The following is a 27,582-nucleotide window of genomic DNA, read 5'->3' as shown; positions in this document are numbered from 1 at the left end:
GATAATATGTGTATTGTGCTAGCTATTACCAATTCACAGTATGAAGTTAATGAGAACTCTGATGAAATGGCTTATGCTGTAATGTTGTCCACTAACCAAGGCGATGTAGTGAGTGCCTTCAGTGATCTCTGATGTAACAGTGCTGTGAACTTTCCATTTCCTCTAACAGTATGGTGCATTGCATTTGCATACAATTGACATCCTTGGAATGCTTAACAACACAATCTCTCTCTCTGTCTGTGTGTGTGTGTGTGTGTGTGTGTGTGTGTGTGTGTGTGTGTGTGTGTGTGTGTGTGTGTGTGTGTGTGTGTGTGTGTGTGTGTGTGTGTGTGTGTGTGCATGCGTTGAATCACAAAGCAGCTAACACATTGAGATTAGACATGGGCAACACGCACTGAGTAATTCAACATTTACATGCATTATCAATGACTCACATGATACACATTTAATGTAATGTCCGTATTGTAAGGACCCCCACAAACGCAGCAAATTGCAAATTTACATGTCACATTTCCAGGCTATAAGTTGTGAGAAAATGCTTGCAAGGTCGGAATCAGACTCTAATTAACATTTGGCAGGACATCACTGTCATACAGTGTATCCCCCTCTATATCCCCCTCTATATCTTCCTCTATATCCCCCTCTGTATCCCCCTCTATATCTCCCTCTATATCCCCCTCTATATCCCCCTCTGTATCCCCCTCTATATCTTCCTCTACATCCCCCTCTGTATCCCCCTCTATATCTTCCTCTATATCCCCCTCTGTATCCCCCTCTATATCTCCCTCTATATCTTCCTTTGTATCCCCCTCTATATCTTCCTCTATATACCCCTCTATATCTTCCTCTATATCCCCCTCTGTATCCCCCTCTGTATCTTACTCTATATCCCCCTCTGTATCCCCCTCTATATCTCCCTCTATATCCCCCTCTGTATCCCCCTCTATATCTCCCTCTATATCCCCCTCTGTATCCCCCTCTATATTTTCCACTATATCTCCCTCTATATCTTCCTCTATATCTTCCTCTATATCCCCCTCTATATCTCCCTCTATATCCCCCTCTATATCCCCCTCTACATCCCCCTCTATATCTTCCTCTGTATCCCCCTCTGTATCTTCCTATATATCCCCCTCTATATCCCCCTCTATATCCCTCTCTGTATCCCCCTCTGTATCCCCACTCTGTATCCTTCTCTGTATATTCCTATATATCCCCCTCTGTATCCCCCTCTATATCCCCCTCTGCATCCCCCTCTATATCCCCCTCTCTATCCCTTTCTGTATCCCTCTCTGTATCCCCCTCTATATCCCCCTCTATATCTTCCTCTGTATCCCCCTCTATATCTTCCTCTATATCCCCCTCTATATCTTCCTCTATATCCCCCTCTATATCCCCCTCTATATCTTCCTCTATATCCCCCTCTATATCTTCCTCTATATCCCCCTCTGTATCCCCCTCTATATCTTCCTCTATATCCCCCTCGATATCCCTCTCTGTATCCCTCTCTGTATCCCCCTCTACATCCCCCTCTATATCCCCCTCTACATCCCCCTCTGTATCTTCCTCTATATCCCCCTCTATATCCTTCTCTGTATCCCCCTCTGTATCCCCACTCTGTATCCTTCTCTGTATATTCCTATATATCCCCCTCTGTATCCCCCTCTATATCCCCCTCTATATCTTTCTCTGTATCCCCCTCTATATCTTCCTCTATATCCCCCTCTATATCTTCCTCTATATCCCCCTCTATATCCTCATCTATATCCCCCTCTATATCTTCCTCTATATCCCCCTCTGCATCCCCCTCTATATCCCCCTCTATATCCCCCTCTCTATCCCTCTCTGTATCCCTCTCTGTATCCCCCTCTATATCCCCCTCTATATCTTCCTCTATATCCCCCTCTATATCTTCCTCTATATCCCCCTCTATATCGTCCTCTATATCCCCCTCTATATCCCCCTCTGTATCCCCCTCTATATCTTCCTCTATATCCCCCTCTATATCTTCCTCTATATCCCCCTCTATATCTTCCTCTATATCCCCCTCTCTATCCCTCTCTGTATCCCTCTCTGTATCCCTCTCTGTATCCCCCTCTGTATCTTCCTATATATCCCCCTCTATATCCCCCTCTATATCTTCCTCTGTATCCCCTCTGTATCTTCCTATATATCCCCCTCTATATCCCTCTCTGTATCCCCCTCTGTATCCCCACTCTGTATCCTTCTCTGTATATTCCTATATATCCTTCTCTGTATCCCCCTCCATATCTTCCTCTATAACCCTCTCTGCATTCCCCTCTGTACCCCCCTCTATATCCCCCTCTCTCTATCCCCTCTATATCCCCTTCATTATCCCCCTCTATATCCCCTTCTCTATCCCCTCTATATCCCCTTCTCTATCTCCCTCTATATCCTCCGCAAGAGGCTTGGGTCAGCTCAATCTAGAGCTGGGGCAATTTAAAGTAAATGCGATCTCTGGAGAGCTCTGTCTGTCGGCCCGGCCTTTCCACCATGCCTGCTAGCCCTAACAGGCCACACTATTGCCTAATGCTTTTTACAGACAGTCTTAAGCTATCAGGGTTTTGGATGGCCACCACAGGATTCTTCACTGTGTGAATCTTCTGCTCGCTGGGCACGTTTGGGCAGGATTTCGTAGAGTAGACCGCTGCATTGTTTGAAAGGTGTTCCAGTAGTTTATCGAGGAACAATTGTCTAATTTAAACCAACTGGCAGTTTCTGGTTGTCTGTCAGCTCAGCTTTGCAGGTTTTCACAGAGACATCAGTATTTGAAAGACAGGCCTAACCCCTCTCTTGGCTTGTGAGGCTGATCTTACAATAGACTTCCCTTTACAATAAAACCTGGCATAGTCTGATAAACCATGACATGGCATGAAACTGAATTGAATTGCCTTTCACTGAGGTATACATTTCTATACTTTGTTTTATATGAAAGTTTCCTCAACCAACAATGATTGTTGCTTAAAAAATAGATATAAAACAGTGGATGCTGAGGGGAGGACGGCTCATAATAATGGCTGGAACTGAGAAAATGGAACGGCATCAATTACATGGAAACAATGTGTTTGATGTATTTGATACCATTCCACTTATTCCGCCCCAGCCATTTCCACGAGCCTGTCCTCCCCAGTTAAGGTGCCACCAACCTCCTGTGATGTAAAACTATAGTGCTATAAAACTATAGTGATTTTTGACTTCACTCACCATTGTCACTACAGAAAACTTTAATATACAGTATAAAGACCAGGGAATTCCACATTCTGTTATAGACTTCAGAAGCCCAGATTATGTTACAGACAGAATGACATGACAGACCAATCAGAACTCATCTCTCTGCATTTCCAACCACTCCATTATCTCAGCCAATCATGGGTAGCCAGAAAGGATTCTGTCTTTCTCTCTATATACAGTAGCTCTGTGCTTTCTCCTTGGCTAAACTAGGCTCGTAATTTACATTTTGTATTAATATTTACAGATTTCATACGAGTTTGTAATTAATGCACATTAAAGGCTTTTTGTTATTGCCCTACTGTGAAAGAGGAACTATCGTCAAAAACCCACATGAAGGAATTTAGATACATAGTTATGCTGATGAATACTTTATCTGTTTTCTACAGGCCTGTGGATCCAACTCATCTGTGTACAGTCTGGCTATAGTGCCTATACACATTCTATTTCAGCTGGTCAAACGTGTTTGTTTGTGCCCTCCACCCACTTTAAATGCTTTTGCAGGGGATGAGAGAGGCTTTCCCTCCACTGTTAGGATGCAGCCTAAGCACCCATGTTTGACTCTGTCCACTCTGCCAGTGTACTCTGTTGAGGCCCGGTGGACACCAATACACCAGGGGAGAAAGCCTGGTCCAAAGGCACACAGTTCATGGGCTCCAGTAAGCCCGGGATTACAGGGGAATCTCAAACATCCAGCTGGGAATTAGCTCTGATAATATGGAGGACAAAGCCCAAGATTTCCTAACAAATCTCTAATCCTGGGCATGGAGGAGAGATATGCCTCACAGCACCCATAGGTGTGCACAGAGTACTGTAGCTGATAGAATACTCAGGTGAATATTGAATGGAAATGTAGATTGTTTTGGTTGTATAGTTTTGCAGAACTTGCAGACTTCCTTTAGTGGTAGATCAGTATTTTAACAGTGTCATACGATATAGCACTGTATGGTTCTGGAGGTTATATGCAAATGTCATAGGCAACATGCACTAGATATGCACACATAGGGTCTTTACCTGGACAGAAACCTGTAAATTAATGCGCAAACATTTCAGACCAATTTTGCTGTAAACAAAGTTTAGAGTTTCTCGTCAGTTATCGTCAATCTGGAAATCGACAGAGTGCATCTGTATCTTTTCCTCTCCAGACACTTCAGACTCCCTTCCTTTTGACTGGAATGTCTTTCCTCTGTCTCATAAACACATCCTAAGCCTCCCTCTCTTTTGACTGGAATGTCTTTCTTCTGTCTCATAAACACATCCTAAGTCTCCCTTCCTTTTGACTGGAATGTCTTTCCTCTGTCTCATAAACACATCCTAAGCCTCCCTTCCTTTTGACTGGAATGTCTTTCCTCTGTCTCATAAACACATCCTAAGCCTCCCTTCCTTTTGACTGGAATGTCTTTCCTCTGTCTCATAAACACATCCTTAGCGTTTCTCTCTGGCTTTTTGACTATCTGTCTTTTTTTCTGAAGGCTTAATTTCACTGAGATTGTCAGGGGAGGGTTGGGAGGAAGGGATGAAGACAGGGGGCATGCCAGCCTGCATAGCTGTCCTTAACTTTCATTCAGAAGAAATTGCTGCAGGCCTCTCCCACAGCCAAACTCAGCCTTTATTGCCTCCCATACACATCCCAGTGAAGAGGAGGAAACCTGAAGTGTCCAGGCAGGGCTTGACAGCATCTCTTACAATCTGCTCACATCTTGACATTTCTAAAGCACATTAAAAGAATGAACTGCTGCTTAGAGCTCTCTTCAAAGGGAATCCCAAGTGTTTGTGCTTTGTCACCTCGTGACGACATCACTATACTGCTAATGTCCAGGGAGCTTGGGACACTTTTGCAAGAACTGTGTGGCTGACAGTGTGTGTTGAGGGTCAGTGTCCTAGGCTTTTGTAAGGCAATGAAGGTTCACTTTGTGAGTTTTTGTTGTTCGAAACATTCATGGTTCTTGGCTTGTTCCCCAGAGGGATTGTTCTGAATGTCTCTGTCTCTAATAGTAGGATAAAATTGTTCCCATATTAAGATTCAGGCTATATCCTAACACAATAAAGCCACATTATGCTCAGAGCTTCTTTAATTCATGAGGGTCCTCTCATCAATCTGTTTTCAATAACAGCCCTTGGCGGCCATGTTTTTCCTATGTAAATTATCCCTGTTATCCAAAGGCCGTGTTGACAGTAATCTGCCCCTAATTTGCTCTGTGGGTTCCTCCCTCCTGTGCCGCAGAGAGATACCTGACAGCATACACACACATGCAGGCACGCACACAAACACACACAAAGAAAGGTGACAGTCAACACACACACACACACACACACTGGTCTGGGTGACAGCCTGGACTAGCTCCCCTAAACACTAGACAATCTCTCCAAGGCAGCTATTGTCCCATGGTACAGTAGGAATGTGAGAGTCCTTAACAAAAGCATTTCCAGGACAGTCTCTGTGGGCATGTCAAACATTTCATTCCACTGAAAGTGCACAGTTCCTCACTCTCATACTCACCTATTTAATGTATCAATAACGTTGAGAGTGAACATAGTCTATAATACAGTTCATACACATTATAATGTGGTTCTGTTTTTTGTTTATCAGATAATAGTGGAAGGAATTGCCTACAGTGGCAAGAAAAAGTATGTGAACCCTTTGGAAATACCTGGATTTCTGCATAAATTGGTCAGACATTTTGATCTGATCTTCATCTAGGTCAACACATTAAACAAACAGTGTGCTTAAACTAATAACACACAAATTATTGTATTTTTCTTGTCTATATTGGAATACATGGTTTAAACATTCCCAGTGTAGGTTGGAAAAAGTATGTGAACCCCTAGACTAATGACCAAGTGTATTTCCATACCTTTACTATCAAGTCTAATTTAAGAATACTTCTCACTTCAGTGTTGTTCTTTTTATGTGTTTGCCTGCCTGTTTGTGTCCCTAGGTCAACCTCAGACTGTTATTGTGAAAGGGATATGCTGACGGTTGAGTAGACTTGTTTCAGAGAGCGCTGGTGAAGTGAACTGGAGTAAGACATCCCTGACTAGAGACAGGGGAAACTTCTTAAACATGTGTCAGTGCTGTCTGGGTAATGTATAGAGTGGGGATAGGAGAGAGAGGAGAGAGAGCACTGGCCTTCATACGGACCCCTAAGCTACCATCTCACTAACAGCTAATGATGAGTTTCCAAAATGAGAGAACATTTGTCTTGCATTTTAATGAGGTTCAATTGACACCGGTTGGGGATTTTGGTGGCTTGCATTAGCTGCAAGTCTTGAACATCATTCTCAGAATGTCTAAAACTGTTACCTAAAGACTCCAGCTATATCACCTCCTGTTCAGGACACCTTCATGCTGAAATTACAATATTTGCAGGGACGACTATCTCTCAACACACTCCTCTCTGTCACGTCTGATGTCTGATGCCTTTGATAGCACACTTTGTAGTGGGATTCAATCTGACATCAATGCTTAGAGACTCAGACAGGCTCTCCATGGCCCATGTATCCCTTACTCCTTTGTTATGGTAGTGGTGAGTGGAGGGTCAAATCTTTCACCCATAATACAGATGTAGGATCCTAATTTGAGCACATTTGCTACAGCAGGAAAATAATCCTGCAGCAACAGGAAATGTGAATTATTATTTGGATTATAATTAATGTACATGTTTGTAGAGGGTCGATACTTTTTTGTAAGGGTCAATCAAGTGTGACATTTCAAAGTGGAAATAACTAACTTCTGAATTCTTTTCAATCTCAAATACACTACAAGTTTTACATTTTCTGCAACAGGGTGATCAAATTAAGATCCTACATCTGTCCTCTCTTTTAGTTGGCTTTTAGTTAGAGCGGCCATTTGTACTGTATGTATTGTATTGTTGTTTTAAAGAAAACAAATATAAATATTTAAAGAAAACAAATATAAATATTTAAAGTAAAAATAAATTAAAAAGACGGCATATAGATGACTTACAGATATTATTTGCTAATATCAACAGGACTTGCCACCAATCAAGTGTGTATTATTTATAGGTGTAGCTTCTCTCTTTGATAAAGCACTGTTCAACTGCTAAATAGAACCTGATTTCTCTGTTTTTGTAAACACCTGATTTTGATGTCTGAAGAGAAGGTCATGTTATTGATCATCCATATTTAGAATTCATTAGAATTGAAAACAACTAATAAATGTATCCCATACAAAAGTCTTGAAGCTCCCTGAATTTGGAATTAACTTTTTGATGAAAGAGTGTTGCTGCTGCACAGGGTGTCTGTCTGTTGGCCTCACTGAAGGTGAAGCTGAAATCCTCTGTCAGAAAATCATTTGTAAAGATTGGAGCAGGAGGAAGCTCTCGTTATTATGGTAAAGGACACAAGACGTTCTATCTCTTTTCTTATTAGGGTACTATTGGACTCCACACATCGTTTGTTACTTATATTCTTAAGGAAGCTTGCAATATCAAAACTATTTTTGGTAGTAGCTGCAGCTCTGTCCTCCTATCAACTAGCCATAAAAGCCCCCGATCTCCAATGATTAAAATGAATATCTTGCCTGACAATGAGGAACAACTATGATGGAGAAGCAGATTAGCAATTTGATTAGACATCTAAACTGGGCGGTCATTATAAGCCTAAAGGATTGTCTTTGCAATGAGATAAATATTCTGAATATGTATCACACAGCCCAGAAGGTAATTCATAAAAATGCTTTGGTATGTTAAGAATGTATTATAATAACCTCTTCCCTGAATGCCAGCTGAATGATAAGATGCACACAACACCTTGAGTTTGTTCTCTTGACTGTGACCATGGCTTAGAATGAATAGCCAGACAGAACACAGTCAGATTCATCTGTAACTAGAACTAGCTTAAGAATCAGTGTGTGAACATCTGAACCCCTTAGGGAGGATGGATGGATGGACATTTCAACAAAACAAAACGCTTTTTAAAAATGTGGATCTAGATTGTGTTCCGTCCTAATTATTGTCTTGTATTATTGTGTAATCGAAAGAAGGGCCTAAGGTTTTGATGGAGAGGGATTTGATTCAGTTCAGGTTGAGGAACTTTCTATGAAGATGAAAGAGCAGGTAGCTAAACCCTCATGCTTGATGTCGAAGAGATACTAATGAACAGCACAACAACAAACGACCAAAGGATTTTGATCTGAGCGCTGTAGCATATTAGCAATCAACGAACAACGTGCGTCTTACTGTAGCCCTAAGGAAGGTTCTGCTCAGGTTCAGGCTCAGGTTCTCTACCGTCACATTCATTCATGTAGTTCAGTGATCCAATCTAGAGAAGACAAGATCATTACCATTGAGTGGTTTAGGTGGTTATTACTGTCCTAAGGTAGCTACAGCACCTGAGACCTCAATGTGCAGTACGTGGATGGTATGGTAATGCCTTCACCAGCAGTTATACACTGGGGTAAAAAAATGTAAAGCATGTCTCTACAGTTAGGCTACATGTATTTTACATGTTTCTGTAGATAAAAGCATATTTCTTAAAAAAAAGAAAGTGCTACAAAAAAACTGTGAAAGAAAGTGTAAATCAGATAAGCCTATGACCAAAACCAGATAGAATCTTTACTGCGTCTCTTCCTACACTTTTATAAAAGTCAGATCCAAGCTTGGCTTATACCTGCATGCATATATTTCAGCTCAAGCACATCTAGTGTGTGTGGAGTGTGACAAGTCACTGTGTCTAGCACCTCACCCCGGACGGTCACTGGGGTCAACATCCCTCCCAGTCAGATGATTCCCTGCCAGCCTGCCTGGCCTGGCTGAGTAAAGTCAACTCAACTGAAGGTCAAAGCAAATAACCAGACTCTCAGTTCCCCTCAACTGTCCCCCAACCTCCAGGGGAATGGGAGGGAGGCTGTTCTGGTGTATGACCATTACAATATGGATGGAACATGCTAGCTGGGTATTTGAATTGTCAAATTGCACCTGAATGCATGTTTGAAATGTCCATTGCTGGGTCAAAAAATGCTTTGAAAACTGACTTTGAAACTTTCACAACTTTAAAAACAAATATGGGGACACAGTATGTGTATTTCTATTCGTGGTCATGTTAAATTGTTTGAAGTATGTTGAAAACATATGTTTAAGTTTTAAGGAACCAAACATCATCTTAAAAGTATATGTCTTCTGCAAACGTTCTTCTCATCATTATGCAGAAATGTGTTTTCAGTCATATCTAACATCACAGCACTATGATACCGTATCTGCAATGTTATTTTTGTTTTGGCTAATTAAATGGAGTCATAGGCCAAGCTAATAAAGGCTGGTCCGATGACAACAGATCATGAATGCTGGTCTGATGACAACAGATCATGAATGCTTGTCTGATGACAACAGATCATGAATGCTTGTCTGATGACAACAGATCATGAATGCTGGTCTGATGACAACAGATCATGAATGCTTGTCTGATAACAACAGATCATGAATGCTGGTCTGATGACAACAGATCACAGACATCACTGCATTGTCTGTTTAGACTGTCTAGAGAAATACCATGTAATGAAGCAGGACGGACAGACAGACAGACAGACAGACAGACATGGAGCTGATCTTAGTCTCCTCCTCTAAACTAAAGTGAACAGTTTGTTTGCAGAGGTATTCGCAGCTGTATAGCCGCTTTGTGCTCGGCTAATTAGAGATTAGTCCAACTAATTTAGAATGTCACAGAAATAAACCAGTGTCTACATAAACTCAGCAAAAAAAGAAACGTCCTCTCACTGTCAACTCTGAACAAGTTCCACAGACATATGACTAACAGAAATGGAATAATGTGTCCCTAAACAAAGGGGGGGTCAAAATCAAAAGTAACAGTCAATATCTGGTGTGGCCACCAGCTGCATTAAGTACTGCACTGCATCTCCTCCTCATGGACTGCACCAGATTTGCAAGTTCATGCTGTAAGATGTTACCCCACAATTCCACCAAGGCACCTGCAAGTTCCCTGACATTTCTGTGGGGAATGGCCCTAGCCCTCACCCTCCGATCCAACAGGTCCCAGACGTGCTCAATGGGATTGAGATCCGGGCTCTTCGCTTGCCATGGCAGAACACTGACATTCCTGCCTTGCAGGAAATCACGCACAGAACGAGCAGTATGGCTGGTGGCATTGTCATGCTGGAAGGTCATGTCAGGGTGAGCCTGCAGGAAGGGTACCACATGAGGGAGGAGGATGTCTTCCCTGTAACACACAGCGTTGAGATTGCCTGCAATGACAAGAAGCTCAGTCCGATGATGCTGTGACACCCCGCCCCAGACCATGACGGACCCTCTACCTCCAAATCAACCCCGCTCCAGAGTACAGGCCTCGGTGTAATGCTCATCCCTTCGACGATAAACACGAATCCGACCATCACCCCTGGTGAGACCAAACCGCGACTTGTCAGTGAAGAGCACTTTTTGCCAGTCCTGTCTGGTCCAGCAACGGTGTGTTTGTGCCCATAGGCGACGTTGTTGCATGTGATGTCTGCTGAGGACCTGCCTTTCAACAGGCCTACAAGCCCTCAGTCCAGCCTCTCTCAGCCTATTGCGGACAGTCTGAGCACTGATGGAGGGATTGTGCGTTCCTGGTGTAACTCGGGCAGTTGTTGTTGTCATCCTGTACCTGTCCCGCAGGTGTGATGTTCGGATGTACCGATCCTGTGCAGGTGTTGTTACACGTGGTCTGCCACTGCGAAGACGATCAGCTGTCTGTCCTGTTTCCCTGTAGCGCTGTCTTAGGCGTCTCACAGTACAGACATTGCAATTTATTGCCCTGGCCTCATCTGCAGTCCTCATGCCTCCTTGCAGCATGTCTAAGGCACGTTCACGCAGATGAGCAGGGGGACTCTGGGCATCTTTCTTTTGGTGCTTTTCAGAGTCGGTAGAAAGGCCTCTTTAGTGTCCCAAGTTTTCATAACTGTGACCTTAATTGTCTAACATCTGTAAGCTGTTAGTGTCTTAACGACCGTTCCACAGGTGCATGTTCATTAAGCATGGGAAACAGTGTTTAAACCCTTTACAATGAAGATCTGTGAAGTTATTTGGATTTTTACGAATTATCTTTGAAAGACAGGATCCTGAAAAAGGGACGTTTCTTTTTTTGCTGAGTTTATGTGAAAATATTGTCTTTCAATGATCTGTGGTTAAAAATATAAGAAAAAAGTTCCTAAAAAAACACTTCTCTGTGACATCGCATGGTATAATTAAAAGTAAAAATATCCGTGATTTCCAAAACCTGCAATGACTTTCTAGCCTGAGGGAGGATATTTTCTTGCACCCTACGTCACTGCAAATCTCATCGTGTTTGAACATCACTTTGGGTAGCTTCAGGCTTCACTGGTATACATTATACAGTTCATTCGGAAAGGATTCAGACCCCTTCCCTTTCTCCACATTTTCTTACATTACAGCCTTATTTTAAAATGGATTAAACAAAAACATCTCTACACAATACCCCATAATGACAAAGCAAAAACTGTTTTTTTATTTTTTATTTAGCAACGTTATTAAAAATTAAAAACTGAAATACATTATTTACATAAGTATTCAGACCCTTTTCTATGAGACTCAACATTTTGTCTCAAGTGCATCCTGTTTCCATTGATCATCCTTGAGATGTTTCTACAACTTGATTGGAGTCCACCTGTGATTAATTCAATTGATTGGACATGATTTGCAAAGCCACATGTCAGAGCAAAAACAAAGCCATGAGGTCAAATGAATTGTCCGCAGAGCTCCGAGACAGGATTGTGTCGAGACACAGATCGGGGGAAGGGTACCAAAACATTTCTGCAGCATTGAAGGTCCCCAAGAAGACAGTGGCCTCCATTTTTCTTAAATAGAAGAAGTTTGGAACCACCAAGACTCTTCCTAGAGCTGGCTGCCAAAAGGCACCTTAAGGACTGTCAGACCATGAGAAAGAAGATTCTCTGGTCTGATGAAACAAAGATTGAACTTTTTGGCCTGAATGCCAAGCTTCACGTCCAGAGGGAATCTGGCATCATCAATAAGGTGAAGCATGGCTCCCGGGTGGTGCAGCGGTCTAAGGCACTGCATCTCAGTGCTAGAGGCGTCACTACGGACCCTGGTTCAATTCCAGGCTGTATCACATCCGGCCGTGATTGGGAGTCCCATAGGGCAGTGCACTATGGACCAGCGTTGCCTGGGTTTGGGTTTGGCCAAGGTAAGCCGTCATTGGAAATAAGAAGTTATTCTTAACTGACTTGCCTAGTTAAATAAAAGCATCATGCTGTGGGGATGTTTTTCAGAGGCAGAAACTGGGAGACTAGTCAGGATCGTGGAAAAGATAAAGGGTGGATAGATAAAGGGTGGCAAAGTAAAGAGAGGTCCTTGATGAAAACCTGCTCCAGAGCACTCAGGACCTCAGACTTGGGCGAAGGTTCACCTTCCAACAGGACAACGACCCTAGGCACACAGCCAAGACCACAAAGGAGTGGCTTTGGGACAAGTCTCTGAATGTCCTTGAGTGGCCCAGCCAGAGCCTGGACTTGAACCAGATTTAACATCTCTGGAGAGACCTGAAAATAGCTGTGCAGCGACGCTCCCCATCCGAGCTTGTGAGGATCTGCAGACAAGAATGGGAGAAACTCCCCAAATACAGGTGTTTTTGCTTTGTCATTATGGGGTAATGTGTGTAGATTGATGAGGGGGGAAAAACGATTGAATCAATTTTAGATTAAGGCTGTAACGTAACAAAATGTGGAAAAGGTCAAGGGGTCTGAATACTTTCCGAATACACTGTATACTATGGCGAAAGGGGACACCTGGTCAGTTGAACAACTGCATGCATTCAACCGAAATGCGTCTTCCAAATTTAACCCAACCCCTCTGAATCAGATAGGTGTGGGTGTGGGGGGCTGCCTTAAATTGTCGTCCAAGTCATCAGCAGTTGTTGTTGGGGACTGCCTTGCTCAAGGGCAGAACGGCAGATTTTTCCACTTGCCAGCTTGGGGATTCGAATCAGCGACCTTTCGGTTACTGGCCCAATGCTCTTAACCCTAGGCCTCAGACAACTTTATACCATGATGTCCAGAGGGTCTGCTGGTAATTGTCATAGACATACTTTTACCTGTAGATCTATTCTTACTAATTTATTCCCCTGCTTTTAAAACCGAGCCAATACACTGACATGATTAAATGGTCTGTGATTTACAGTATGTTTGACTCATGTAATCTCTTGTCAATTAATACGTAATGTAAATTCTGACATATGGATGATTTATCACTTGGCTCACCATGAAAACATCCTCCAGCACCCAAACATGACAAATTACCCTTTTCTGATAAGCCAGAGTAAACTTACTCTTGATGCTTTTGCTGTTGTCGCAGTTATGTTATTGAAAGGCCATATTTAATCACCCTGTATTTTTCAACACAAGCCTTGTTGGTCAGCTCCTGTCTCATGTTGCTAGGCATTGATTAATGTGCAAGCCACAGCACAGAGCTGTATGTGTATAAATGCTAGCCTCCGAAATGATTAGAGGCCGTCTTAATTGATGAAGCAAATCGCTGATGTCACTCAATGACAACAGAAAGTTTGATCATGGCATCTTTTCCGCATAGGATGTGCTGATTATCAAACATGAATTAAAGGGAGAAAAGGTAGTCACAGATAGCGGTCTAGGTCAGACAGAGGACAGATTATATTAAAAATGCTGTTTATGCATAAGAGCTAACCTTGCACTTAGTCTCAAATGAAAACAAAAACCTAAACCAATGTTATGTAATAGTCCCATTTTCCTATTTTGGAAGTACAAAAATACATTTAAAGACACCCCACACACATGCAAACACATCATGTTGCTGTCTTGCATCCCAGAGATGATGTAAGGTCTTGTGCATCATATAAAGAGAGTTGTCATTATAATTCCACAGTGAATTGAAAATGCATCACACTGAACTGCAGGGCTGGGGTCAATTCGAATTGAAGGCAATCAATTCAGGAAGGGATTTTAATTTAACGTTCATGTTAAAATGGTAGTTTCTACTCAGTTTATTGAGGTAATTGAATATAGATGCAGTTCTTTCAAGTTTTGAATTATTATTTAAGTTTACTCCCTGAACTGACTGCCTTCAATTCGAATTGACCCCAGCCCTGCTGTACATGCAGAAACCACAGTAAGTGTTACACTCAATATCCATATCCTTTGATGTTGCAATATTGAGCTGAGGGAGTATGGAATCATATGCATGTTGTATTGATTTTATTCATGTGTAATACATATATACACTGAACAAAAATATAAATGCAACATGCAACAATGTCAACGATTTTACTGAGTTACACTTCATATAAGGAAATCAGTCAATTGAAATAAATGCATTAGGCCCTAATCTATGGATTTCACATGAACTAAGCAGGGACGCAGCCACGGGAGGGCCTTGGAGGGCACAGGGCCACCCACTTGGGAGCCAGGCCCACCCACAGGGGAGCCAGGCCCAGCCAATCAGAATTAGTTTTTCCCCACAAAAGGGCTTTATTACAGACAGAAATACTCCTCAGTTTAATCAGCTATCCGGGTAGCTGGTCTCAGATGATCCTGCAGGTGAAGAAGCCAGATGTGGAGGTCCTGGGCTGGCATGGTAACACGTGGTCTGCGGTTGTGAGGCCAGTTGGACGTACTGACAAATTCTCTAAAACGACGTTGGAAGCGGCTTATGGTAGAGAAATTAACATTCAATTCTCTTGCAACAGCTCTGGTGGACATTCCTGCAGTCAGTATGCCATTTGCATGCTCCCTCAAAACTTGAGACATCTGTGGCAATGCACATTTTAGAGTGACCTTTTATTGTCCCCAGCACAAGGTGCACCTGTGTAATGACCATGCTCTTTAATCAGCTTTTTGATATGCCACACCTGTCAAGTGGATGGATTATCTTGGCAAAGGAGAAATTCTCAATAACAGGGATGTATACAAATGAGTACACAAAATTGGAGAGCAATACACTTTCTGTGTGTACGGAACATTTCTGGGATAAAAAAAAATATATATCATCTGGGATCTTTTATTTCAGCTCATGAAACACGGAACCAACACTTTACATGTTGCGTTTAGATTTTTCTTCAGTATATAGATATTTCCTTCTAAGGCTGTAGACTTGCTGTACCATATTCAGTGTGTGTCATTAAACCCTGGTTTAGTGCTCCCATTCTGTATTGATGTATTTCATATTCCCTCATTTGACTTACAGATGTAGGATCTTAATTTGAGCCAGTTTGCTACAGCAGGATAATAATCCTGCAGCAACGACAGATGTCGGTTATTATGTGGATTATAATTAATGGACATTTTTGTAGGGGTTTTTTCATAAGAGAAAATCAAGTCTGAAATTTCGAAGTGGAAATTACAAACTTCAGAAGCCTTTTTAAATCTCAACTACTGTAAGGACCGATGCTCAAGTCGAGAAGCAGGTATTAGGGAGTCAAACATTTAATGAGGAACAGACAAGGAACAAGACATGAACAGCGTCAGCACATGGGTAACAAAACGACATATGAACGTTAATGCGGAAGCGGGGAACAGAGCTGGAGGACAGACAGATATAGGGAAGGAAATAACACAGGTGATTGAGTCCAGGTGAGTCCAAATGATCGCTGATGCGCGTGACGAGGGAAGCAGGTGTGCGTAATGATGGTGGCAGGAGTGCGTAATGCTGGGGAGTCTAGCGCCCTCGAGCGCCAGGGGGGAAGAGCAGGAGCCGGAGTGACAACTACACTACAAGTTTTACATTTCCTGAATCTGTACAGCACAGTCGTAAGGCATACATTTCTCACACAGTGCATTCGGAAAGTATTCAGACCCCTTGATTTTTTCTTCATTTTGTTACGTTACAGCCTTTTACTAAAATGTATTAAATACATTTTTTCTCCTCATCAATCTACACACAATACCCCATAATGACAAAGTGGAAACAGTTTTAATTTTTTTTATTTTTGCAAATGTATTATAGATAAAAACAGAAATACCTTATTTACATATGTATTCAGACCCTTCGTATGAGACTCAAAATTGAGATCTGGTGCATCCTGTTTCCACTGATCATCCTTGAGAAGTTTCTACAACTTGATTGGAGTCCACCTGTGGTAAATTCTATTGATTGGACATGATTTGAAAAGGCACACACCTGTCTATATAAGGTCCCACCGTTAACAGTGCATGTCAGAGCAATAACCAAGCCAGGAGGTCAAAGGAATTGTCTGTAGAGCTCCGAGACTCGAGGCTGTAATCGCTCCCAAAGGTGCTTCAACAAAATACTGAGTAAAGGGTCTGAATACTTATGTTAATGTGATATTTCAGTTTTACATTTTTAATACATTTGCCAAAAAATCTAAAAAACAGTTTTTTTCTGCTTTGTCATTATGGGGTATTGTGTGTAGATTGACGTGGGGGAAAAATGCATTAATTTTAGAATAAGGCTATAACGTAGCAAAATGTGGAAAATGTCAAGGGGTCTGAATACTTCCCGAATGCACTGTATATGTGAGAGTCAAGAACTGTAGATGAGAAACACAGACGAATGTCATTGTTGATATCAAAGCAATATTCAATTTACAAATCGGTTCCTTGTTCTTCAAATATGCCGCGTGACAGGCGATACTTAACTTGGAAAGTCAATGATATGTAAAGCTTTTCAACCAGCTCATATACTGTAATGTTACATACGTGTATCCTCTTAATTGGTGTGAAATCAAGCAACCTCTATCAACCCACACATAGAATTAGGGGAAGTTACAGTACACTGGTAATCTGGCAATAATGAAATAGGCAGGACACAGGGGATCGGCAGGAAGTCTAATTAAGAACAATGACCTTTTGCCAGTCTCATTTAAGGATTAAAGTTCTAATAATTAACAGCAAGTTTTTAAAAATGATTTGCATTGAAATGAAAATTGAAAGGGCAGTTTATTAGAATGTCAGGAGGATGCAGAGGGTTTATTCTTTATTAGGTCTACACAGACTATCCCAGAGGCTCCCAGCTCATTTTACATGATTAACATTTGACAATATTTATCCCGCTGCTGTGCAAAGGATCCCTTGGCAAAGCCAATGTCTTTTGATTGTACTCGGGCACCAGACGGTCGCAGCGACGGCGGTGGCAGGAGTATGCTGCTGGGTACATTGGGTACTAAGAGTGCCTAGCTGGCACTCTGAGTACCCAACACCCGCCCGCCGCTGCCTGCCCGCCTGCCTCCGAGAATGATGTGATTGGGCCGAGCAGTGTGGTTAGAGGGGGCTCATGGCCCTGCCACTCAGTTCCTCTCAGCCTGCGGGAGTGACTGACACCTCACTAAAATCAAATCAATTACTGAGCAACAGTTTGGCCCAGACTCCTCTGTAGCTGGAGACAGACAGAGAGGGCCGTTTAGGGACTTAGGAGGCTGGACACTGGACAAGACATCACATTGGGTCAGCCTATTGGGTAAACTTGACAAATCAATAAAAGAGAACAACTTTGTAAAGGGAAAAGATAAGAGTGCTTGATTTCGGGGAGGACAAAGGTAAGAGTGAAGACAAAGACTAAGACATATTCTTTGTTAAGAGTGCTATTGCTCAGATAAACTCTGCCAAGAGAGGCTACAAAGAATGTTAAAAAGAAACCTAGCTACACTTTAGCTCTCATTCAGCAATAATGATTAAAAAGTAAATGTGTTCGCTGAGACAAGTTAGAGATGAACTCTGAGTCTCTTGGTTTGTGTAGCAAAACTCCAGTACTTTGAAACCATGGCATATGGAGAGGTGGTGGGACCTTTCCAGGGACATTTCCCTCTGCAGCCTCTGACCGTGGCACTGTGTGCCCTGGGCAATGATGTCACCAATAGCCTCTTCTCCTCTTTTCATCCTGTCCTCCATCTCTCTCTCCCTCTGTACGCACTGCGGTCAGGGTCAGCATGAGGGTCAGCATGGCAGGCGGCTGTGTGAAGTGTAAAACACCCCTTCGGTGCAACAGCTGCTGCCTCCCGCCTCCCACTGCCTTTTCATCCCCCTCCCCCCTCCTCCCTTAATAACACTCACGCCCTCTCCTTCAATAAATACAATTTACTACTTCAATTATACTCAACAAAAATAGAAATGTAACATGTAAAGTGTTGGTCCCATGTTTCATGAGTTGAAATAAAAGATCACAGAAATTTTCCATACGCACAAAAAGCTTATTTCTCTCCAATTTTGAGCACAAATTTGTTTACATCCCTGTTAGTGAACATTTCTCCTTTGCCAAGATAATCCATCCACCTGACAGGTGTGGCATATCAAGAAGCTGATTAAACAGCATGATCATTACACAGGTGCACCTTGTGCTGGGGACAATAAAAAGCCACTCTAAAATGTGATTTCTTTAAAAAAGAAAAACAATGTCATTGGCAAGATGGTGCCGGCAGACATAGCAGTTCTGCTTCTAGCTCCTAAGCAACTTTACAGTATTTTTTTTGTGTATAAAACAAATAAAAATAACAAGCATTTCGGCTAAATATGTGACCAATAAAATGTGATTTTGATTTGATTTGCCACAGATGTCTCACGTTTTCAGGGAGCATACAATTGGCATGTTGACTGCAGGAATGTCCACCAGAGCTGTTGCCTTTTCTCTACCATAAGCCGCCTCCAATGTCGTTTTAGAGAATTTGGCAGTACGTCCAACCGACCTCACAACCGCAGACCACGTGTAACCATGCCAGCCCAGGACCTCCACATTCTGCTTCTTCACCTGCGGGATCGTCTGAAACCAGCCATCAGGACAGCTGATGAAACTGTTGGTTTGCACAACGGAAGAATATCTGCACAAACTGTTAGAAACAGTCTCAGGAAAGCTCATCTGCATACTCATCGTCCTCATCAGAGTCTTGACCTGACTGCAGTTCGGCGTTGTAACCAAATTCATTGGAGAAGTGTGCTCTTCACTAATGAATCCCTGTTTCAACTGTACGGGGCAGATGGCAAATAGCATGCGTGTATGGCGTTGTGTGGGTGAGTGGTTTGCTGATGTCAACGTTGTGAACAGAGTGCCCCATGGTGGCAGTGGGGTTATGGTATGGGCAGCCATAAACTACGGACAACAAACACAATTGCATTTTATCGATTGTAATTTGAATGCACAGATACCGTGACGAGATCCTGAGGCCCATTGTTATGCCATTCATCTGCCGCCATCACCTCATGTCACAAGGATCTGTGCACAATTCCTGGAAGCTGAACATGTCCCACATTCAACAGCCTGATCAACTCTATGCGAAAGAGATGTGTCGTGCTGCATGAGGCAAATGGTGAACACACCATATATTGACTGGTTTTCTGATCCACTCCCCTACCTTTTTTTAAAGGTATCTGTGACCAACAGATGCATATCTGTATTCTCAGTCATGTGAAATCCATAGATCAGGGCCTAATGAATTTATTTCAATTGACTGATTTCCTTATATGAACTGTAACTCAGTAAAATCTTTGAAATTGTTGCATGTTGCGTTTATATTTTTGTTCAGTGTACATACAAGACTGTAGGGAGGACTGGATCACAACAAGGTCTATATGGGCTGTATGCTGTATGGCTCTGCCTCTGAATATTCATCAAATGTGTTTGGATTTAACTATTCACAACACACATACCTCCATTGAGAATGAGATGATTTATCCTATTGTGATTCTCATGAATAACAATGCTTCGGTTTAGAGTTGGTTCCACATGCAGACATGCAGTTCAACTTATGTCAGTAGATGGACTCCCTTAGTCCTCAGGATGTGCTAAAATCCTCTTCAAGGTGGTTCTGTGAAGTAGAGACACCCGAGAACAGAAAATCAGGCCAGGACAGGTGATTATCCTCCCCACCAAGAGACATACAGTACACATCACCATGATAGACAGACAGACTGTAGTGGAGAAGGGCGGTGACAAACAGAAATCACAGGCATCTGCTTAGAGCTTTTTGCTGGTATGAGACCATGACTATTCTCGCAACACTCACTTATTGAGGAAAAATACTTTGAGCTTTAAATGAAGGCTGTGGGTCTCTTGAGTGTGGCCCAAAACTAGAGAGCTTGAAGAAGTAATTCAGAGGGCAAAAGCTGGTCAACCCTGAGGTGCTCTGAGTAGAAATGGGCAGCAGGTTTGTTTTCTATAGTAAGCCCCAAAGAGAAGACTTTCAGGGCGATTATGGGACCATCAGTCAACCATAAAAAAAGCATTTTTTACAAGCCTGTGGGCCGGGTCCCAAAAAGAGGCTCAGTGTTGCTGTCCCAGAAGGGCACACTCCACTAGTGAGTTAGAAGTGGTTAGATATTTTCGAAGTAAAAGAGTGTGTCTCATATCTAAACCAGTTTCTGTTTACAAAACGGTACAGTGTATGTGTGTGTGTGTGTGTGTGTGTGTGTGTGTGTGTGTGTGTGTGTGTGTGTGTGTGTGTGTGTGTGTGTGTGTGTGTGTGTGTGTGTGTGTGTGTGTGCGCGCGCATGGGCAGGTGCATGCATCTGTGTGTGCCTGCTCTGAAATGTGTGAGAACTGAATAACACAAATCTCTACCACAAATCTCTCCTTTTTTTCATGTCAGACACCAAACTGTCTCATAACGCTACAACAATTCCTACTTAGTTCTACATCAAAGGGTCTGTTTGCTACTGGCCCTTTAATTTTTCAGCAGGAGGTGACAACGCTGCCATGGTAACACACTGCTCCCCCAGACTGGCCAGCTCAGCTGAACTACTGTGAATTGTGTGATTCACAGTAGTTATCCTCTTGTGGAAAAACAGCCATTATAAAATAGCAGACACTTCTGGTCCCAAGATGCCCACTTTCACAGCTCTCAACTTTGGAAAGTTTTTACATTTCAAAAGAAAGAGAGGAATGAACACTGTTGAGTACCTTTCTGTGTTTTCCACATTGTTTTCTCTTATTTTACGAAAATAATGTATCTCTTTCCACAGGGTGATGAAGTTCTGACTGTTATCAAAACCAAGGCGCAGTGGCCAGCATGGCAGCCCCTGAACGTGTGAGTACACAGTGATGTACAGAGTACCCTCACCTTTCACAGGTTTATAATGTTAATTGTATTTCAAAAAAGATATACTTGTAGAGATGATCCTTTGGATAACCATTAATTGAGAATGTAGGTGTAAACAGAATATCTCATTCTACTTAGCTTCCTCAGATAACAGGCAAAGGAGGAGATATTCATTCATCAGCTACACGCTTGGCCTGCGGATGTTTTCTTAAATTCATTAATGATTGTGTACATTTTTCATGAGCTTTTTTGTTTTTGAAAAGAAGGCTCCTATTTTGATGAGAGATGTGTTCCCTTGGGGTGTTTCTGTGATTAAGGTTAATAGCCTCCCCCCTGCTCCAATATATCAACATGCTTCATTGACCTATTTTAAAATAAGCCTGTCAATTAAGCCAGGCAATGTTTGCTTTGTTGGAGGAGACATATTCATTGTTGATGTTAAAGGGGGTTGGAAAAACATCGACATTATAGATGTCTCAAATTGAAGGAGATCGTTTAAAAATATTGATGTGCATGTGGAATGTGAAGATTCTACACTGAACAAAAATATAAACGCCGCATGCAACTATTTCAAAGATTTTACTGAGTTACAGTTCAAATCAGGAAATCAGTCAAATTAAATAAATAAATGAGGCCCTAATCTATGGATTTCATATGACTGGGAATACATATATGCATCTGTTGGTAACAGAAACCTTAAATAAAGGTAGGGGCGTGGATCAGAAAACCAGTCAGTATATGGTGTGGCCACTGTATGCATCATGCAGCCCGACACATCTCCTTCACATAGAATTGATCAGGCTGTTGATTGTGGCCTGTGGAACATTGTCCCACTCCCCTTCAAAGGCTTTGTGAAGTTGCTGGATATTGGCGGGAACTGGAAAACGCTGTCGTACACGTTGATCCACAGCATTCCAAACTTGCTCAATGGGTGACATGTCTGGTGAGTATGCAGGCCATGGAAGAACAAGCACGCAGATGAGCTTCCGTGAGACGGTTTCTGACAGTTTGTGCAGAAATTCTTTGGTTGTGCAAACCCACAGTTTCTTCAGCTGTCCAGGGGGTCTTCGATAATCCCGCAGGTGAAAACGCCAGATGTGGAGATTTGGTTACACGTGATCTGCGGTTGTGAGGCCGATTGGACGTACTGCCAAATTCTCTATGAAGACGTTGGAGGCGGCTTATGGTAGAGAAATTAATATTAGATTCTCTGGAAACAGCTCTGGTGGACATTCCTGCAGTCAACATGCCAATTGCACACTCCCTCAAAACTTAAGACATCTGTGGCATTGTGTTGTGTGAAAAAACTGCACATTTAAGAGTGGCCTTTTATTGTCCCAAGCACAAGGTGCACCTGTGTAATCAGATTTTTGATATGCGAAACCTGTCAGTTGGATGGATTATCTTGGCAAAGAACAAATGCTCACTAACAAGGATGTAAAGCTTTTTGTGCGTATCTTTGACTTTTCTTTTCAGCTCATGTAAAGAGTTTTGTTGTTAATCACTTAATTATATAATATTTCTCCTTCTCATTTTTTATGATCTCTTCACGCTTCTTTCAGTAACTATTGAGATGTTACTGGATGTTCTTCTCCTCGTAGTGTTAGTGTAGTGGCAATTAACACATAAATAGAGTCCCAAATTGCACCCTGTTACCAATTTGTGCACTACCTTTGACCAGGGTTTATAGGGTCTGGTGAAAAGTAGTGCACTATATAGGGAATAGGGAACTATTTGGGATGGAATCATAATATCTTTCTTTAGCCTCCACACACATCCTCCAGCCTTAACAACATCTCCAACATAACATCTGTCTCATTAACACTTCTCGAATGCCTTCTGCTGTCTATGATACAACATTATTCTCTCTAATGAGTTCTAAATATAAACAAGTTATTATTTATTAATATGTTGAGTGGTTATGACAGAAATGTGTTATACTTCTTTGTTTGGACTTAAGATAGTGTGTGTTAATTTTGAATATTTATCGAACTAAACTTTATGAATAGACAGGGTTTTGAAAAAATGATTTGCCCCCTTGTTAATTTTCTCTATTTTTGCATATTTTTGATACTGAATGTTATCAGATCTTTAAGCAAAACTTAATTTTAGATAAAGGGAATCTTAGTGAACAAATAACACAAACATGATATACTTATTTCATAAACAAAGTTATGCAAACACCCAATTCCCCTGTTTTTTTTTGTTGTTGCCATTTTCATGTAGACATGATTGTGTGTTTTGGATCATTGTCTTGCTGCATGACCCAGCTGTGCTTCAGCTTCAGCTCACAGACGGAGGCCTGACATTCTCCTGTAGAATTCTCTGATTCGGAGCAGAATTCATGGTTCCATATATTAAGGCAAGTTGTCCAGGTCTTGAAGCATCCCCAAACCATCACACTACCACCACCATGCTTGACCGTTGGTATAAGGTTCTTACTGTGGAATGCAGTGTTTGGTTTTCACCAGGCATAATGGGACCCATGTGGTCCAAAAAGTTATACTTTTGACTCATCTGTCCACAGAACATTCTTCCGAGAGTCTTGATGATCATCTAGGTGCTTTTTGGCAAACTTCCGTCAACATTTTGGACGAATGGGCCAAAATTCCTCCACAGCAATGTGAGAGACTGATGAACAACTACAGGAAGCATTTGGTTGCAGATAATGGTTGCACAACATCTAATGGTTGCACAACCAGTTAAAGTATTGATTGTGAGGGGGGCAATTACTTTTTCACACAGGGGAATTGGGTGTGGCATAACTTTGTTAATTTTCTAAATAAAATAAGTATATATTTTTTTGTTATTTGTAAACTCAGGTTCCCTTTATCTAATATTAGGTTTTGGTTGAAGATCTGATAACATTCAGTATCAAAAATATGCAAAAATAGAGAAAATCAGAAAGGGGGCAAAGACCTTTTCATGGCACTGTACAAAGCTTATTTCAAATCAAAATCAAATCAAATTTCATTCGTCACATGCGCCGAATACAACAGGTGTAGACCTTAATGTGAATTGCTTACCTACAAGCCCCTAACCAACAATGCTGTTCAAGTAAGAGTTAAGAAAATATTTAACGTAATTTTTAAAATAAAAAGTAACACAATAAAATGACATAACAATAACAAGGCTATATACAGGGAATACCAGTACCGAGAAACACTTAAAGCACATAATTGGTGCGGTATGCGCTGCATCTACATAAACACCACAGTTGTATATTGTATTAGCCTTCACCAGTTGTTAACATTGCTAATATTGTCAACCCTCTCTATCAATACTAATGTATACACATTTATCTCATACTGTATTTGTAGAGCTTGCCACTTATGGAGCTGGCTGTCTCATGGAGCTGGCTGTCTCATGGAGCTGGCTGTCTCATGGAGCTATGTTGATCAATAAGATCAATCTGCACATTGGGGAGCATACGGTACATGTCTGTATATCTGTTTGTCTTTCCAGGCGGGCAGCTCCCTCGGCTGAGTTCTCAGTGGACCGTACCCGTCACCTCATGTCCTTTCTGAGCATGCTGGGGCCCAGCCCGGACTGGAACGTGGGGCTGTCTGCGGAGGATCTCTGCACCAAGGAGTGTGGCTGGATCCAGAGGCTGGACCAAGACCTCATCCCCTGGGACGCAGGCACTGACAGTGGAGTCACCTATGAGGTGAGGGTCCTGGGCCCCCCAGACAATAATAATAAATGGCTCTGGTTTCTTGGTCTGGTTCAGTTAACTAGTAAAATACCTCTGACTTTCAAAACCAGGCCCCTTTATTTTTCCATGAATCTGGAATGAAAGCTTTTGATCTACTTTCATTAATAGTGCAGGAGCTTTTCTTTTTTCTTTTTAGTTTATGGCTCATGAATATACAAATGACCCAACCTTGGCTGAAAAATGCACGAAACAGATTCAGCGAAAAAACCTACTGCTAACATAAAGCAGCACATTCACTCTGTAGTCATTTTATTGAGGCGTGCCTATTTACCCAAGAGGCTGCCTCACAGACTAGTTGTCTCTACACTGTAAATATGTCCCCAACAAATCCTGCCCTGGAACTTATAATGACATTTTATGCTGGTTTTAAAAGACACTGGGGAACGAAATGGAAAGACACTGCCATCTATAGGCCAGAAAAGACACTGAAGATAAAACCAGACTTCAATATAGACCCACACATAGCATATCATATGTAAATCCACAATTTGTAAATAGCATTTAATGTTTTCTTTGCAAAGAAAGCAGATAATGAATACATTAATCTACTCCATATGTGATTTAGTAATTTCGTTTTTGGCTACTGTTGGCTGCAGTACCAATGAATACATCTAAAAAGTAAAACTAGATTCCCTGGAGTTAAAGTAGAAATGGCTTTTATAGTTTTCTCTTCCCTGAAGTAACTGTTTTGGAACAGAATCATGAAAGGTGATTTACAAAGCAGGAAACATAAACATAAATCACTCATAAAATAAATATTACACAGTTGATCAATTATGCATATTGAGATCAAACACTGAGTCCCCTAACAGATGGCAGCTGAACATGATGAGGTGCTCGCTCTCCCTCAGCCCCGTGCCCACACTGTTTCACTAGCGCCCCTCCCTGTGCCCACACTACCCTGCGTTACAGTTACTACCAGCCCTGTGCCCCAGTGGCGATCTTTGCCAATTAAGATGAGGGAGGATGATTAAATAAAATTAATGAGCATGGCCTAATGAGCATGGCATTTTGGATGACTGTCATTCATATTTCATTCACCCAACTCAATGTAACATCAATAGGTTTTAGATAATAGATGATACTCAAATTTTCCCCGTACCCATCATGAGGGTGCTACAATCGAGCCTATGAATGAAAATGTACAATGTAGGTGCACAGGTTGAGAGAATTTTGAGTAATCAAGGTGACAGACAGGGACGCACACTTTTGCCTGCATCTAGCTGATCTAGGGTGTAATCGTTAGTCCAACAGTTGCAAATGAGAGTTTCAATTCGACAAATTCAGGTAAATTTGTTCCAGTTTCGTTCCGTTTGCCTCCGTTTAAGAAATGTTTTTCAACAGAATCAGTGCAATGAATACACCCATGATCACATGCAAACACAGTTAACTTTCATACCAGACACGTACAAACAGCTCGTTTAATATATAAATCCTTCTCGCATCAATCTATGTGCTTACCTTTTCCCTTCGCTTGTGGACTTCAGTGCAGAACACATCAGTGGTTTGTGACCAGGCGAAAAATCCAAACCTTCATATCATGACTGCTAACTGCTACACACAGCCTACAACGTTGTCACGTCATAGTCAACATAGGCATAGCTACTAGAACTAAGGCGTTAGTAAACCTCTTACAATCATACAGAACAGTGTAGTCAGCAGCAATCAGTTTAGCAGTTACACCGGCTGGCTACATTGGCAAAAATGAATAAAGCCACAGCTTACCTTGACTTGGAAGGGTTCTAGTGTTGGATAGCCATAGCCAGCTAGCTAACATAGCATCCCTCTCTGTTTGAGTAGGCTGCCTGCATTTGACACTAGTAAGTGAAAGTGAAAAAAATATATACCGGTACTATGAAATATAGCTATCTCTCTCTCTCTCTCTCTCTCTCTCTCTCTCTCTCTCTCACACTTACTACTCCTTAATTTTGGAAGAAATGAATTTGTTAAAAACTGTTCAACTATTGCCTTTCTCTTTCTTTGTGTCAACTACTCACCACATTTTATGCACTGCAGTGCTAGCTAGCTGTAGCTTATGCTTTCAGTACTAGATTAATTCTCTGATCCTTTGATTGGGTAGACAGCATGTCAGTTCATGCTGCAAGAGCTCTGATAGGTTGGAGGATGTCCTCCGGAAGTCGTCATAATTACTGTGTAAGTCTATCGAAGGGGGTGAGAACCATGAGCCTCCTAGGTTTTGAAATGAAGTCAATTTACCCAGAGGAGGACAGAAGCTAGCTGTCCTCCAGCTAAACCATAGTGCTACCCTACAGAGTGCTGCTATCTTCATTGCAAAACAGTGTGTTTTAATAAATTATTTGGTGACATTAATATATTCTGTATAGTTTAATCAACAATTATAACTTTTTAATGTTCCACTATTTTATTTTTATGAAATTCACTGAGGAGGATGGTCCTCCCCTTACTCCTCTGAGGAGCCTCCACTGGTGTCCCCATACTACCCTGTGTTAGTTATTACTGTACCAGCCCTGTTCCCATACTACCCTGTGTTACAGTTACTGCCAACCCTGTGCCCATATTAACTCCTGTTAGTATTACTGTTAGTACTGTTGTACTAACTCCCTTCCATGGACCTATATTACCCTGTGTTACAG

The 27,582-nt window shown here is 41.8% G+C and overlaps 1 protein-coding gene across 3 annotated transcripts in view; it reads left to right on the top strand.

The window, feature by feature from the left end:
• The window catches only part of LOC115197483 (spondin-1), a 116,641-nt gene that overhangs the window by 41,723 nt on the left and 47,336 nt on the right, over positions 1–27,582 (top strand). For all 3 annotated transcript variants that reach the window (XM_029759058.1, XM_029759057.1, XM_029759056.1), the window contains exons 7-8: positions 21,176–21,240; positions 24,718–24,919. In XM_029759058.1, coding sequence (XP_029614918.1) covers positions 21,176–21,240; positions 24,718–24,919 — 267 coding nt within the window. The remainder of the gene's footprint in view (positions 1–21,175; positions 21,241–24,717; positions 24,920–27,582) is intronic.

Source organism: Salmo trutta, chromosome 7 (genome assembly GCF_901001165.1).
Source record: "Salmo trutta chromosome 7, fSalTru1.1, whole genome shotgun sequence".
NCBI classification, from domain to species: Eukaryota; Metazoa; Chordata; class Actinopteri; order Salmoniformes; family Salmonidae; genus Salmo; species Salmo trutta.
The sequence above is the reverse complement of the archived record's forward strand: the minus strand, read 5'-3'. Positions and strand labels throughout refer to the sequence as shown.